Genomic DNA, 16,381 nt, shown 5'->3' with positions numbered 1-16,381 from the left:
ATAGTTGTAGTTTTGTGGATTGGTTTCTGTGTCCTCTATTCTGTACCATTGGTCCACCCGCCTGTTTTGGTACCAGTACCATGCTGTTTTTGTTACTATTGCTCTGTAGTATAGTTTGAAGTCTGGTATCGCTATACCGCCTGATTCACACTTCCTGCTTAGCATTGTTTTTGCTATTCTGGGTCGTTTATTTTTCCATATGAATTTCATGATTGCTTTCTCTATTTCTACAAGAAATGCCGTTGGGATTTTGATTGGCATTGCATTAAACCTATAGAGAACTTTTGGTAATATCGCCATTTTGATGATGTTAGTTCTGCCTATCCATGAACAGGGTATATTTTTCCATCTTCTAAGATCTTCTTCTATTTCTCTCTTTAGGGTTCTGTAGTTTTCATTGTATAAGTCTTTCACCTCTTTTGTTAGGTTGAATCCCAAGTATTTTATTTTTTTTGAAGATATTTTGAATGGAGTGGTTGTCCTCATTTCCAATTCAGAGGATTTGTCGCTGATATACAGGAATGCCTTTGATTTATGCGTGTTGATTTTATATCCTGCCACTTTGCTGAATTCATTTATTAGCTCTAATAGTTTCTTTGTAGAGCCTTTTGGGTCTGCTAGGTATAGAATCATATCATCTGCAAATAGTGATAATTTAAGTTCTTCTTTTCCTATTTTTATGCCTTTAATTTCTTTCGTCTGTCTAATTGCTCTGGCCAGTGTTTCGAGAACTATGTTGAACAGAAGTGGAGAGAGAGGGCATCCCTGTCTAGTTCCAGATTTTAGAGGGAATGCCTTCAGTTTTTCTCCATTCAGAATGATGCTAGCCTGAGGCTTAGCATAGATTGCTTTTACAATATTGAGGTATGTTCCTGTTATCCCTAGTTTTTCTAGAGTTTTGTACATAAAGGGATGCTGTACTTTGTCAAATGCTTTTTCCGCATCTATCGAGATGATCATATGGTTCTTATTTTTAAGTCTATTGATGTGGTGAATAACATTTATTGATTTCCGTATATTGAACCAGCCTTGCATCCCAGGGATGAATCCTACTTGATCATGGTGTACAATTTTTTTGATATGTTTTTGTATCCGATTCGCCAGAATTTTATTGAGGATTTTTGCATCTAGGTTCATTAGAGATATTGGTCTGTAGTTTTCTTTCTTTGAAGTGTCTTTGTCTGGTTTAGGTATCAGGGTGATGTTGGCCTCATAGAATGAATTTGGAAGTTCTCCCTCCTTTTCTATTTCCTGAAGTAGCTTGAAAAGTATTGGTATTAGTTCTTCTTTAAAGGTTTTGTAAAATTCTGCTGTATACCCATCTGGACCTGGGCTTTTCTTAGTTGGTAGTCTTTTTATGGTTTCTTCTATTTCCTCAATTGATATTGGTCTGTTTAGGTTTTCTATATCCTCCTGACTCAATCTGGGCAGATCATATGACTTAAGAAATTTATCTATGCCTTCACTATCTTCTAATTTGTTGGAGTATAAGGATTCAAAATAGTTTTTGATTATCTTCTGTATTTCTGAAGTGTCTGTTGTGATATTGCCTTTTTCATCCCGTATGCTAGTAATTTGAGTTCTCTCTCTTCTTCTCTTCGCTAGCATCGCTAAGGGTCTGTCGATTTTGTTTATTTTTTCAAAGAACCAACTTTTAGTTTTGTCAATTTTTTCAATTGTTTCTTTTGTTTCGATTTCATTAATTTCAGCTCTGATTTTAATTATTTCTTGCCTTCTACTTCTTTTGCTGTTGTTTTGCTCTTCTTTTTCAAGGATTTTGAGATGAAGTATGAGATCATTTATTTGTTGGTTTTTTCTTTTTTTAAGGAATGAACTCCAAGCAATGAATTTTCCTCTTAGAACTGCTTTCAATGTGTCCCATAGATTCCGATATGTTGTGTCTGTGTTTTCATTTATCTCTAAGAATTTTTTAATTTCCTTCTTGATGTCTTCTATAACCCATTGATCATTCAGTAACCTATTGTTCATTCTCCAAGTGATGTATGCTTTTTCCTTCCTTCTTTTATCGTTGATTTTCAGTTTCATTCCCTTATGATCAGATAAGATGCATGGTATTATCTCTACTCCTTTATATTGTCTAAGAGTTGCCCTGTGACATAATATATGATCTATTTTTGAGAAGGATCCATGTGCTGCTGAGAAAAAAGTGTAACTGCTTGATGTTGGGTGGTATATTCTATATATGTCCATTAGGTCTAGGTTATTAATAGTGTTATTGAGTTCTATAGTTTCCTTATTCAACTTTTGTTTGGAAGATCTGTCCAGTGGCGAGAGAGGTGTGTTGAAGTCTCCCATGATTATGGTATGGTGGTCTATTAGACTCTTGAACTTGAGAAGAGTTTGTTTGATGAACATAGCTGCACCATTGTTTGGGGCATAAATATTTATGATTGTTATGTCTTGTTGGTGTATGGTTCCCTTAAGCAGTATGTAGTGTCCCTCTTTATCTCTTTTGATTAACTTTGGCTTGAAATCTATTTTATTTGATATGAGTATGGACACTCCTGCTTGTTTCCGAAGTCCATATGAGTGATATGATTTTTCCCAACCTTTCACCTTCAGCCTATGTAAGTCTTTTCCTATCAAATGCGTCTCCTGTAGGCAGCATATTATTGGGTCTTGTTTTGTGATCCATTCTACTAGCCTGTGTCTCTTAATTGGTGAGTTTAAGCCATTAACATTTAGGGTTATTATTGAGATATGGGTTGTTCTTCCAGCCATATTTGTATTTTATTAGAGACAGAGTCTCACTGAGTTGCTTAGTGCCTAGGTGTTACTGAAGCTAGCTTTGAATTTACAATCCTCCTGACTCAGCCTCCTGAGCTGATGGGATTACAGGTGTGTGCCACCACTCCCGGACTATAATGAGTTTCTTGATGCATACGAAACACCAGAATGGCCAAAATATTAAACTGAAATTATCAAAGTTTGTAAAAATATGGAATAAGCAGAGCTTTCATACATTGCTGATAGAGAGTGTGAGTTTGAAAACTATGGTCCAGTTGTCTTAAGGGTAAACACATGCATACCCAGTAACCTGGTAAATCTCACTATTTCTTGATCTGGGTGATGGTTTCATAAATATGTTCATTTTGAAAAATAAATATGAGTTTCTGCCAGCCGTGCAAGCACCGTACTCAGGGCTGAATTCTGGGTTCGAGACCGGGGAAGGAAGCGGTCCATCTCGATTCTCCACACAGGTCAGACCACAGAGGAGGCCAGCAGCCACCATGTTGGAAAGCTGACGTCACCATCCCTGTTTTCGACTGACCGCAGCTCATTCAGCCATAGAACAGGTAATTTCAGGCTGCCATTCGCCTACAGCTTGCAGACAGATTGCTAGGGTTCAGTGCCTGGGTGCTTCTTAGAACCTGATCTTATCGGAGCGAACACCGAGCGCGGGGTGGCCGAGTTCCGGCTCCCGGAACTGCCCTGGCCCAGGGCTGGGGAGCCTGTGGAGGCTGCTTCTTGGACCCTGCTCCTATCAGAGCATACACCAAGCACTAAGCGGCCGAGTTCCGGCTCCCGGAACTGCCCTGGCCCAGGCCTAGGAGCCCGCAGAAACTGCTTCTCAGTCCGGGTCCTGCTGCGGGCCGGTCAGGACTCACCCGTTGCTTTGGTTGCCTGGCAAGGGGAACGAAATGCTGCCATTCGCATAGGATACCAACATGGCAGAGATCTGATGTCATCAGAAAGCAGCGGAGGAGAGAACTTCATCAATACCAGCGGCGACAGAAACAGTTGGTCTCCTGGTAGGGAGGGTGAGGCACAGACACCCGAGTCTCCTCGATTTGTCATCGAGCCAGAGGGGAGGAGCCGGGCCGCCGCCAGCGCCCGGAGCAGGCCCAGCGGCTCGCCAGCATGGTGACCGCGTGACCCCAATTGGAGAGGGGGCGGAGCGGAGCCGCCACCTGCACCCGCAAGGTGGGCAGACCCGCGACCCAGTGGTACATGGGCGTGGTAGGAGGGGCAGGGCAGAGCCGCCGCCCGCGCTTGCAAGGTAAACAGACCTGTGACAGACTGGCGGGTCAGGCCCAGTGGCCTGCCAGCGTGGTACACACGTCACCCCAACTGGAGTAGGGGCACAGCAGATCCTTCTCCCACGCCCGGATCAGGCCCTGCCAGTGTGGTGGCCACGTGACCCCAATTGGAGTGGGGGCGGAGCGAAACCGCCACCCGTGCCTGCAGGGTGAGCAGACCTGTGACCAACCTGCAGATCAGGCCCAGGGGTCCACAGGCGTGGTAGGAGGGGCACGGCAGATCCGCCGCCCGCGCCTACAAGGTAGGCAGACCTGCGACAGACCGGCGGATCAGGCTCAGGCCCAGGAGCCTGCCGGCGTAGTACACACACCACCCTAATTGCAGTAGGGGCAGAGCAGAGTCGCCGCCCGTGCCAGGAACAGGCCCAGCGACCTGCAGGCGGGGTAGTCACAGCACCCCAATTGGAGTAGGGGCAGAGCAGAGCCACCACCCGTGCCCGAAAGGTGGGCAGATCTGCGACCGACCAGCGGGACAGGCCCAGTGGCCTGCCGGTACGACAGACACGTCACCCCATTTGGAGTAGGGGCAGAGTAGAGCCGCCACCCGCGCCTGCAGGGTAGGCAAACCTGCAACCGACTGGCAGATCAGGCCCGGTGGCCTGCCGGCGTGGTACACTCGTCACCCCAATTGGAGTAGGGGCAGAACAGAGCCGCCGCCAGCGCCCAGAACAGGCCCAGTGACCTGCCGGCGTGGTAGCCACGACACCCCAATTGGAATAAGGAGAGAGCAGAGCCGCCGCCCGCGCCTGCAGGAAAGATACGCAAGCAGTATGAAAAGACAAGGAAAGAAAGGACCACAAGCAATGCAGGTCAACGCAACTTTAGAAGAGGTAACAGCTGCAGCAGATGGAATGTCAGATAAAGAATTCAGGATATACATGCTTCAGATGATCTGGAGTATCAAGGAAGACATTAGACAGCAAAATCAGACAATGAAAGATCACTTCGACAATGAATTACGCAAACAAATCCAGGAAGCAAAGGATCAACTATACAGGGAGATAGAGGTTATAAAAAACAAACAAACAGAAATCCTAGAAATGCAGGAAGCAATAAACCAACTTAAAAACTCAATGGAGAATACTACCAGCAGAGTAGACCACTTAGAAGATAGAACAACAGACAATGAAGACAAAGTATTTCAACTGGAAAAGAACATAGACAGCTCAGCAAGACTGTTAAGAAACCATGAGCAGAACATCCAACAAATATGGGATAACATCAAGAGACCAAACTTAAGAGTAATTGGGATACAGGAAGGTACAGAGCTCCAAACCAAAGGAATGAGCAGTCTATTCAATGAAATAATAAGAGAAAACTTCCCAGACTTGAAGAATGAGACAGAATCCCAAATCCTAGAAGCCTACAGGACGCCGAATGTGCAAAATCATAAGAGATCCACACCTAGACACATTATAATGAAGATGCCCAACATACAGAATAAGGAGAGAATTTTAAAAGATACAAGAGAAAGGAAGCAGATTACATTTAGGGGTAAGCCAATCAGGATAACAGCTGATCTTTCAACACAGACTCTGAAAGCTAGAAGATCCTGGAATAACATATTTCAAACACTGAAAGAAAATGGGTTCCAACCAAGAATTGTGTATCCAGCGAAATTAAGCTTCAGGATGTAAGATGAAATTAAAACCTTCCACGATAAACAAAAGTTTAAAGAATTTGCAGCTAGAAATCCATCTCTTCAAAACATCCTCGCAAAAACATTACAGGAAGAGGAAATGGAAAATAACAATGAAAACCAACAGTGGGAGGTAGGACAGTAAAGGGGGGGAAAATAATCAAAGAGGAAAACAAACCATGTTTAGTAACAGAAATAAACAAATATGGCTGGAAGAACAACCCATATCTCAATAATAACCCTAAATGTTAATGGCTTAAACTCACCAATTAAGAGACACAGGCTAGTAGAATGGATCACAAAACAAGACCCAACAATATGCTGCCTACAGGAGACGCATTTGATAGGAAAAGACATACATAGGCTGAAGGTGAAAGGTTGGGAAAAATCGTATCACTCATATGGACTTCGGAAACAAGCAGGAGTGTCCATACTCATATCAAATAAAATAGATTTCAAGCCAAAGTTAATCAAAAGGGATAAAGAGGGACACTACATACTGCTTAAGGGAACCATACACCAACAAGACATAACAATCATAAATATTTATGCCGCAAACAATGGTGCAGCTATGTTCGTCAAACAAACTCTTCTCAAGTTCAAGAGTCTAATAGACCACCATACCATAATCATGGGAGACTTCAACACACCTCTCTCGCCACTGGACAGATCTTCCAAACAAAAGTTGAATAAGGAAACTATAGAACTCAATAACACAATTAATAACCTAGACTTAATTGACATATATAGAGTATACCACCCAACATCAAGCAGTTACACTTTTTTCTCAGCAGCACATGGATCCTTCTCAAAAATAGATCATATATTATGTCACAGGGCAACTGTTAGACAATATAAAGGAGTAGAGATAATACCATGCATCTTATCTGATCATAATGGAATGAAACTGAAAATCAACGATAAAAGAAGGAAGGAAAAAGCATACATCATTTGGAGAATGAACAATAGGTTACTGAATGATCAATGGGTTATCAAGGAGGAAATTAAAAAATTCTTAGAGATAAATGAAAACACAGACACAACATATCGGAATCTATGGGACACATTGAAAGCAGTTCTAAGAGGAAAATTCATTGCTTGGAGTTCATTCCTTAAAAAAAGAAAAAAACAACAAATAAATGATCTTATACTTCATCTCAAAATCCTTGAAAAAGAAGAGCAAAACAACAGCAAAAGAAGTAGAAGGCAAGAAATAATTAAAATCAGAGCTGAAATTAATGAAATCGAAACAAAAGAAACAATTGAAAAAATTGACAAAATCGACAGACAGGTTCTTTGAAAAAATAAACAAAATCGACAGACCCTTAGCGATGCTAGCGAAGAGAAGAAGAGAGAGAACTCAAATTACTAGCATACGGGATGAAAAAGGCAATATCACAACAGACACTTCAGAAATACAGAAGATAATCAAAAACTATTTTGAATCCTTATACTCCAATAAATTAGAAGATAGTGAAGGCATAGATAAATTTCTTAAGTCATATGATCTGCCCAGATTGAGTCAGGAGGATATAGACAACCTAAACAGACCAATATCAATTGAGGAAATAGAAGAAACCATCAAAAGACTACCAACTAAGAAAAGCCCAGGACCGGATGGGTATACAGCAGAATTTTACAAAACCTTTAAAGAAGAACTAATACCAATACTTTTCAAGCTACTTCAGGAAATAGAAAAAGAGGGAGAACTTCCAAATTCATTCTATGAGGCCAACATCACCCTGATACCTAAACCAGACAAAGACACTTCAAAGAAAGAAAACTACAGACCAATATCTCTAATGAACCTAGATGCAAAAATCCTCAATAAAATTCTGGCGAATCGGATACAAAAACATATCAAAAAAATTGTGCACCATGATCAAGTAGGATTCATCCCTGGGATGCAAGGCTGGTTCAATATACGGAAATCAATAAATGTTATTCACCACATCAATAGACTTAAAAATAAGAACCATATGATCATCTCGATAGATGCGGAAAAAGCATTTGACAAAGTACAGCATCCCTTTATGTTCAAAACTCTAGAAAAACTAGGGATAACAGGAACATACCTCAATATTGTAAAAGCAATCTATGCTAAGCCTCAGGCTACCATCATTCTGAATGAAGAAAAATTGAAGGCATTCCCTCTAAAATCTGGAACAAGACAGGGATGCCCTCTCTCTCCACTTCTGTTCAACATAGTTCTCGAAACACTGGCCAGAGCAATTAGACGAAAGAAATTAAAGGCATAAAAATAGGAAAAGAAGAACTTAAATTATCACTATTTGCAGATGATATGATTCTATACCTAACAGACCCAAAAGGCTCTACAAAGAAACTATTAGAGCTAATAAATGAATTCAGCAAAGTAGCAGGATATAAAATCAACCCGCATAAATCAAAGGCATTCCTGTATATCAGCGACAAATCCTCTGAAATGGAAATGAGGACAACCACTCCATTCACAATATCTTCAAAAAGAATAAAATACTTGGGAATCAACCTAACAAAAGAGGTGAAAGACTTATACAATGAAAACTACAGAACCCTAAAGAGAGAAATAGAAGAAGATCTTAGAAGATGGAAAAATATACCCTGTTCATGGATAGGCAGAACTAACATCATCAAAATGGCGATATTACCAAAAGTTCTCTATAGGTTTAATGCAATGCCAATCAAAATCCCAATGGCATTTCTTGTAGAAATAGAGAAAGCAATCATGAAATTCATATGGAAAAATAAATGACCCAGAATAGCAAAAACAATGCTAAGCAGGAAGTGTGAATCAGGTGGTATAGCGATACCAGACTTCAAACTATACTACAGAGCAATAGTAACAAAAACAGCATGGTACTGGTACCAAAACAGGCGGGTGGACCAATGGTACAGAATAGAGGACACAGAAACCAATCCACAAAACTACAACTACCTTATATTTGATAAAGGGGCTAAAAGCATGCAATGGAGGAAGGATAGCATCTTCAACAAATGGTGCTGGCAAAACTGGAAATCCATATGCAACAAAATGAAACTGAATCCCTTTCTCTCGCCATGCACAAAAGTGAATTCAAAATGGATCAAGGAGATTGATATCAAATCAGAGACACGCCGTCTGATAGAAGAAAAAGTTGGCTACGATCTACATACTGTGGGGTCGGGCTCCAAATTCCTCAATAGAACACCCATAGCACAAAAGTTAATAACTAGAATCAACAAATGGGACTTACTCAAACTAAAAAGTTTTTTCTCAGCAAAAGAAACAATAAGAGAGGTAAATAGGGAGCCTACATCCTGGGAACAAATCTTTACTCCTCACACTTCAGAAAGAGCCCTAATATCCAGAGTATACAAAGAACTCAAAAAATTAGACAATAAAATAACAAACAACCCAATCAACAAATAGGCCAAGGACCTGAACAGACACTTCTCAGAGGAGGACATACAATCAATCAACAAGTACATGAAAAAATGCTCACCATCTCTAGCAGCCAGAGAAATGCAAATCAAAACCACCCTAAGATACCATCTCACTCCAGTAAGATTGGCAGCCATTAGGAAATCAAACAACAACAAGTGCTGGCGAGGATGTGGGGAAAAGGGTACACTTGTACATTGCTGGTGGGACTGCAGATTGGTGCAGCCAATTTGGAAAGCAGTATGGAGATTTCTTGGAAAGCTGGGAATGGAGCCACCATTTGACCCAGCTATTCCCCTTCTCAGTCTATTCCCTAAAGACCTAAAAAGAGCATGCTACAGGGACACTGCTACATCGATGTTCATAGCAGCACAATTCACAATAGCAAGATTGTGGAACCAACCTAGATGCCCTTCAATAGACGAATGGATAAAAAAAATGTGGCATTTATACGCAATGGAGTATTACTCTGCATTAAAAAATGACAAAATCATAGAATTTGCAGGGAAATGGATGGCATTAGAGCAGATTATGCTAAGTGAAGCTAGCCAATCCCTAAAAAACAAATGCCAAATGTCTTCTTTGATATAAGGAGAGTAACTAAGATCAGAGTAGGGACGAAGAGCAGGAGAAGAAGATTAACATTTAACAGGGATGAGAGGTGGGAGGGAAAGGGAGAGAGAAGGGAAATAGCATGGAAATGGAAGGAGACCCTCAGGGTTATACAGTGGAGGGGGTAGAGAGAGAGGAGGGGAGGGGAGGGGAGAGGTGGGGAGGGGGGAGGGTGGAGGATGGGAAAGGCAGTGGAGCACAACAGACACTAGTATGGCAATATGTAAATCAATGGATGTGTAACTGATGTGATTCTGCAATCTGTGTATGGGGTGAAGGTGGGAGTTCATAACCCACTTGAACCAAAGTGTGGAATATGATATGTCAAGAAATTTGTAATGTTTTGAACAACCAACAATAAAAAATTAAAAAAAAAGAAAGAAAAATAAATATATATTTCAATCAGAAATTTACCTTAAAATTGTGTGTATCAATACAAAAATATAGAATACTATGTTCTAGCATAGACATAAGTACATGAAGTACTAGATTTACCTTCCAAAGGGCTTAAAACACTTGGGTGTATAGAAAGTTAGGGTGGGTCCTAACATTTTTAGAAAAATTTGTATTCTTCTGAGGACAGACAAGGATCAGTGCCTTCTGGGTGACAACTGCTTTTATCTTTCTAATGTGAAACTTTGGCCTGTGGCCTCCATAAGTAAACTTGCGGCAGTCTGGCTGGGCACAAAATAACCGAGCCTCCACAAAGCCTTGTAGGTTCAAATAGCAACTCTTTATTCCCGAACTCTCACCAGCACTCTACACACACTTCCCGGGAACACACTCCCTCCACCGGGCTCCGCATGCCAAATCCCCTGGGATTAGGGCAGCAGGATCCGCCCTAATCCCGGAGCAGGGTCACCTTTCAACCATTCCCTCTAGCAAAATGCCAGGCGTCATTCTGACTAAACTGTGGCTCTCAACATAAACTCACCAGTTAATCTTTCTGCTTTGACCAATGGTGACCTGTGTACAGAGGTTCAATGAAAGGGTCAGAAGCCAAAATGCTCTATTTGTATCTAGTAAATAAATTATGTCATAAAGATAACTCCAATATTAAATAAAACTAACTTGGCCACCTTGTTTTGTTAAAACCATTTCTACATAATGAAAAGGGTTCTGCAACAAAAGGGAGTTCTAAAGAAAATATAAATATTTTTAATACCAATTTTTTTTCCTTGTTTACTTTTTTGAAAGCCATCTTCTAAATGTTATTAAATTGGATATGAGATGTTTCATCACATAAAATAGATCAAATGTTCAGAGCAATTAAATAGCAATGAGATACAACCAAAATAAGCATGGTTACTATATGTAGTTCCAATGCATTAATAAAGCAATTAGAATTAATTCCCAAAATTGTTCCCTTTTCACTGAATAAAAATTATAATGAAATAGCAAAAGTAACAACAAAAATGAGGGTTTCTGACATTCCATAACATGCTACCTTGGGTTTGAGGAAATTCTCACATATTTCTGGTTGAAGTGTTAATTGCCATAACTTATTTGGAAAGTAATTCTAGAAAGAAATGTTAAAATGTAAAAGGTAAATACACCTTGACTAAACAAAACAATTTCAGAGAATCAGTAACACAGAAATAAAAAAACGCTATATCCAGGGATTATCTATCTATAAATAGGCAAGTATGTACAAAAAAGCAGAAGTGAGCTCTGCAGAGAATGATGGAACAAATCAGGAGCTGGCCAGCCCAACTGTTGCATACCCATAAAGAAGGATGGATTCAGTAATAATAGTATTATGTGGTTTTTATCAAGTAGTCATTGTAGTATGCTAGGCGCCATTTATTTGTATGAATTCATTCAATCCTTGTAAAAACAATATGGTGTAGTAATATTATCATTTCTATTTCATGGATGATGAAATTAAGATACAGGCAGATCAAATACTTGACCCCCTCGCAGAGCTGGTGTCTGTGAAGTCTGAATTTGAACCAGACAGTCTTACTCTAGAAGGCACACTCTTAACTTCCATGTGGTTCCCTGAATCAATTAAGAAGGGATTTCTCTTATATATCACTAATATATATTATATATCATTAAATAATGGAAAGGTGGTCATCCCGTTTAAAAAAGAAACTCAAAAGCCATAGGAAAAAAATTGATTTTATATCAGAATTGATAAAGGAAGGGGGGAGATGATATTAAGCTTTTTAATGCCTCTTTATTGTTTCAAGTTCTAGAAATCATTGGGATACATTTGTTTTAAGTGAAGAAAAGGTTAACAAAAACCAGCCTCCACTTTTTTTTTTTTTAAGTTCATTGTACTTCTTTGAGAATAAAAGGAATGAATGGTTTATTTAATAAGTAGACAAGAAATTAGTAAAACTTGTCCTCTAATTTCTTACTGTGATTTAGGCCCACAGTTCTAACCCGTTGTGGTCATTCTATGTAGCATTTGCTCATTCATGATACAAACATATTGGTATAAAGTGGATCTTTGTAAGCATTCATTTCCTTTCCATCAGTTTTGTCTTCTCTTCCTTGTCCTTCCCCCAATCAAATAACCAACACTATAACAAGAGAAGCAGTCTTTATTCTCTTGTTTTTCAACTTGCTTAGGATGAGTTTGGCTGTAGTTACTTTCAGTCATGGCAACTCAGTGCCTCTTTCAAATAGAATGATCTCCAGATATAATTTACTGGTATTTCCCCTTGACTGTGGTGTGACTTATGCTCAAAATGAGGGAGGGAGATGTGTCAACAGCCAGTCTGTTAGGAAGGAAAGCATTTCAATAGAACAGGGCCAAGAGTCCTATGCTTGGAATTATGAGCAAGACCATATAAATAGTCTACATTTTTGGAAGGACCTGATAATTTGAAGGCTAATCTATAAATCCTAATAGGATACAGAATGACTTTGTGACATTTCAGCACTATAGAGGTATGAAGCTTTGTGCCTTATCTTAATCAACAAAGGTAGCTAACTTTCATATAAAATTGTTATGTGAAATGTGTATCTGGGTATTTTGAGAATACTGTGAACAGTTTGAAACAGTGTACTTCACAAACACTTCTATTTTTTTTTCAGGTCCCATTTGATATCTCGCTGCCTTCTATATTCAATCTTGAGAGACTTTTCGATCTTGCTAATGGCTGTATTATATCAGGAGGAAGCCTTTTCAACTGGATAGTGTCGATTATTTCATGACCATCCTTTCCAAGGTAACTTTAGAAAGAATCCAATTGGTATTTTTCTTAGTTTGAAATAAGTTTCTGGAACTGTTCTCTTACAACTATAAAGATTATTTTCTTATATAAGCTAGAGGTTTTTTTTTTTTTTATAAACTATAGTGTTGAGGAATGCTTTACATAGCATTTGAATTAAATGACAATGCCAGTTTTATTCAAACTATCTTACAAAGATAGCCAAAGAAAACATGTTTGTGCATGACATAACTATTCTAACATTTGTGGTAGTTTATGTGAGGTTGTCTTTAGACATGTCCATCCAACAAGATCAGATTAAACCAATAGTTCTCAACTGAGAGCAGTTTTCTGCATCGAGAAGACATTTGACAGTGTCTGGAGACATTCTGGGTTGTTATAACTGGAGGAAGAATGGTATTGGCCTCTAGTGGGTAGAGGATATGGGTGCTGCTAAACATCCTCCAATAACCAAGAATTACCCATCCCAAGATGTCAGTGGTGCCAGTGTTGAGAAACCATGTATTAACCCCAACAGGTGGTCAATTCAACTCTGGAAGTTTGTCTATTGGCTTTGGAAAGAACTCTGAAGCCAGTTAGACCTTCCATATTTTATACTTCGGAGAGATCACATCTTAGTGCTCTGACTCTGCAATCACATAGACCTGGGTTTGGATAATAAGTAACTTCACCATTTGCTAGCTAGCTTTGCTACTTTAAATAATTAACTTAAACTCTTAGGCTTTTGTTTTCTCATCTATAGAATGGGGACATTAGCGTCCTTCTCATAGGGCTATTGCATGTATCAAAGTAAGTGATTTGGTGCAATGAGATGCTTAGTATAGTGTCTAATGTAGCAATGTCAGAGTACCGGGAGTGCCGTTTCCCTGCCAAAGTAGAGGAGGACTGAGCATTTCTGACTGTCTAGCATCTAACAATGCTAAACATGAATGCTGTCCAGATGCTGGCCCATAAATGATTACTCATGGCTAAGTAAATAAAGTAAGTAAATCTATTTTTCTAAATCTAAATATAATATATAATAGTATATTGTTCTTTATTCTCAGATTATGAATTTCTTACTTCCTAATGGTGTTAAAAGGATCTTTATTTTTTTTCTTTTTAAATTTTTTTTGTTTATTTTACTTTATTTGTTTGGTACCAGAAATTGAATTCAGTGATGCTTAACCTCTAAGCTATATCCCCAATCCTTAAAAATGCCTTTCTTTTATGAAACATTATAATAGTATCTAGTAACTAGCATTTTAAAATGGTCTTAATAATAAAAAGTAAAAAAAAAGGATCAATCTTAAGTTGGCCCCTAATTTTTTAAATATAGACATCCACAGAATTTCAATATATGTAAGCAACCAAACTAGAATTGTCCTACAGTACTACATAAGTCTTTTTGGCAAGGCATTTAAGGATCAGAAGAATCTGGGCAGTTGAAAAACTGCTATAGAAATTTTCTAGAATTGGGCACTGTAGGAGGGCAGAGGCATACACGTGGAAATGCATTTGGTGCATGTGCAGATTTCTAGCCTACTACCTAGCCAGTGTATGCAGTTAGCATGGAAAATGAGATGAACTCTAAGGATGGTCTTGAATGGAGACTTGGGGCTGAATCAGTGGTTGATAGGGTGCCATTACAGTTGACTAAGGAGAGGAAAGACAAGTACATGGCACTAGTTGACATTTATAGAAGGGGTTGAGTGAAAGGAATGGCCTCCATGGAGGGTCAACATGGAGAAAAAAAGAAGAAGCTCTTATGGAAAAAGAGAGAGAGAGAGAGAGAGAGAGAGAGAGAGGTGTCTCTGCTGGGTTAGAGAACACTTTGAAGGTCTGCATTTCTCAAAAGATGGAGTTAAATTTTTTATGCAAAATTTGGCCACCAAGGGCAAGAAAGGTGCTGTAGATTACCTATAAATTTAATATATACATGTAGAAATATAACATGACTAAAACCCAAGGCCATTAATTTCAACCTAATGTTAGCATCCCAAGGGTATATATGCTCATCTTCCATTATTCATCACTATTAAGTTTTGACTAGTTGAATGCTTTACATTTTTTGTTATTTTAATTTTATATACTTATTTATTAATTTTTGTGGTCCTGGGAATTTAATCCAGGAACATATTTCCATTGAGCTATATTCCCAAACTGTTTATTTTTATTTTACATTAAGACAAGGTCTTATTAAGTTGCTGAGGGTCTTGCTAAGTTGCTGGACCTGGCCTTAAATGTGGCAATCCTCCTGTCTCAGCTTCCTAAGTCACTGGGTTTACAGGATTCTATCCTGACTGGCACATTTTTCTTTATTGTAACTATTAGGATGCATGTACTATTTTCTAGAGGCCTAGAATAATGCCTGACACTTCATAGAGATCTATGATATAGTATAATACTTGTTCAATGAATGGATGGATGGATGGATGGATGGAAGAAAATGACCTAGGCCATATGGCAACATGGAGTCTAAAAAAAGGAGGTAAAGGTATGGCAAATAGCTCCACCATCATTACCACTACCACTTTTGCCCACTCTTTCTGGAGCAGTTACCATGCAAAGCACTGTATTAGTAAGTACCTCATATGCATTATCTCCCTGTATTTTCCCAAGAATTGTGACCATGATGCACAGAGTATTACTGAGGCCATGTTACAGAGGGGGAAACAGAAGCATAAAGCCCAGTGATCATGGTCAGTTAAAGATGGAGCCAGGATTTAAATCTTGACCGGAGAATCTGAGTTCTTCATTGCTAAGCCATTCCATGGCTCTGGAAAACTTGTAAGTCAAGGGAGAGTAAGCCATAGCTGAGCCTCAAGTTAAAATTGAAACACCTATTATCCTGCCCTAGAAAGAGACTTTATAAAATGACTTGCAGACCTGAACGAATGCCTCAAGAAACACGATGGTGTAGAGGGAAGCAATGCTATCTAAGCCAATACACGGTTTTCCTCGGGGAAAGGCAGGTCCCTTCCAACTATTGCAGATAATATAACATTTCAGTGTATTTTTTACTTTTTCGCCAGTGTCAGTTATTCATAGATGCTGTTATTATTGGGTGTTGTTTTTGTCTCAGAAAAATACTGCCTAAAACTGCAACAGACCCTGAAGTCACAGTTTTCCCATTTTAACATCATTCTACAAAGTCCCCGTCTCTTCTAAAATAGGAGCAACACTCACTAGTTAAAGCTGGAACTTTCTGTGCAAGGTGCTGTGGAAATGATGAACTAGGCTCAAGTACAAACAAAGGGAAAATTCAGAATCTACCAGATGAAATTGTCTTTCGGGGGGGTTTCTTTTTTCTTTAAGACCAAATAAGTTTGCAGCTGCTTTTTAAAAATGCAATATACAAGTATCTGCAAGTGCTTTATAGCATGTTCACACCTGCAGTGTTTTCTATTTGTTTTAATTATAGCAGAGAATAACAGAAGACAAACTGAAAAGGGGAGGAAAGAAAAGCAAAAAAAAAAAAAAA

General features: G+C 39.1%; 1 protein-coding gene across 1 annotated transcript in view; it reads left to right on the top strand.

Moving 5' to 3' along the window:
* Positions 1-16,381, top strand: part of Cfap54 (cilia and flagella associated protein 54) — a 308,923-nt gene that overhangs the window by 284,330 nt on the left and 8,212 nt on the right. Inside the window, exon 68 of the mRNA XM_027928857.2 lies at positions 12,782-12,915. Within this exon, the coding sequence (XP_027784658.2) occupies positions 12,782-12,901 (120 nt within the window). The 3' untranslated portion in view covers positions 12,902-12,915. The remainder of the gene's footprint in view (positions 1-12,781; positions 12,916-16,381) is intronic.

The sequence above is a fragment of the Marmota flaviventris genome, chromosome 3, assembly GCF_047511675.1.
Source record: "Marmota flaviventris isolate mMarFla1 chromosome 3, mMarFla1.hap1, whole genome shotgun sequence".
Taxonomy (NCBI): Eukaryota; Metazoa; Chordata; class Mammalia; order Rodentia; family Sciuridae; genus Marmota; species Marmota flaviventris.
This window is presented reverse-complemented; position numbering and strand designations above follow the sequence as displayed.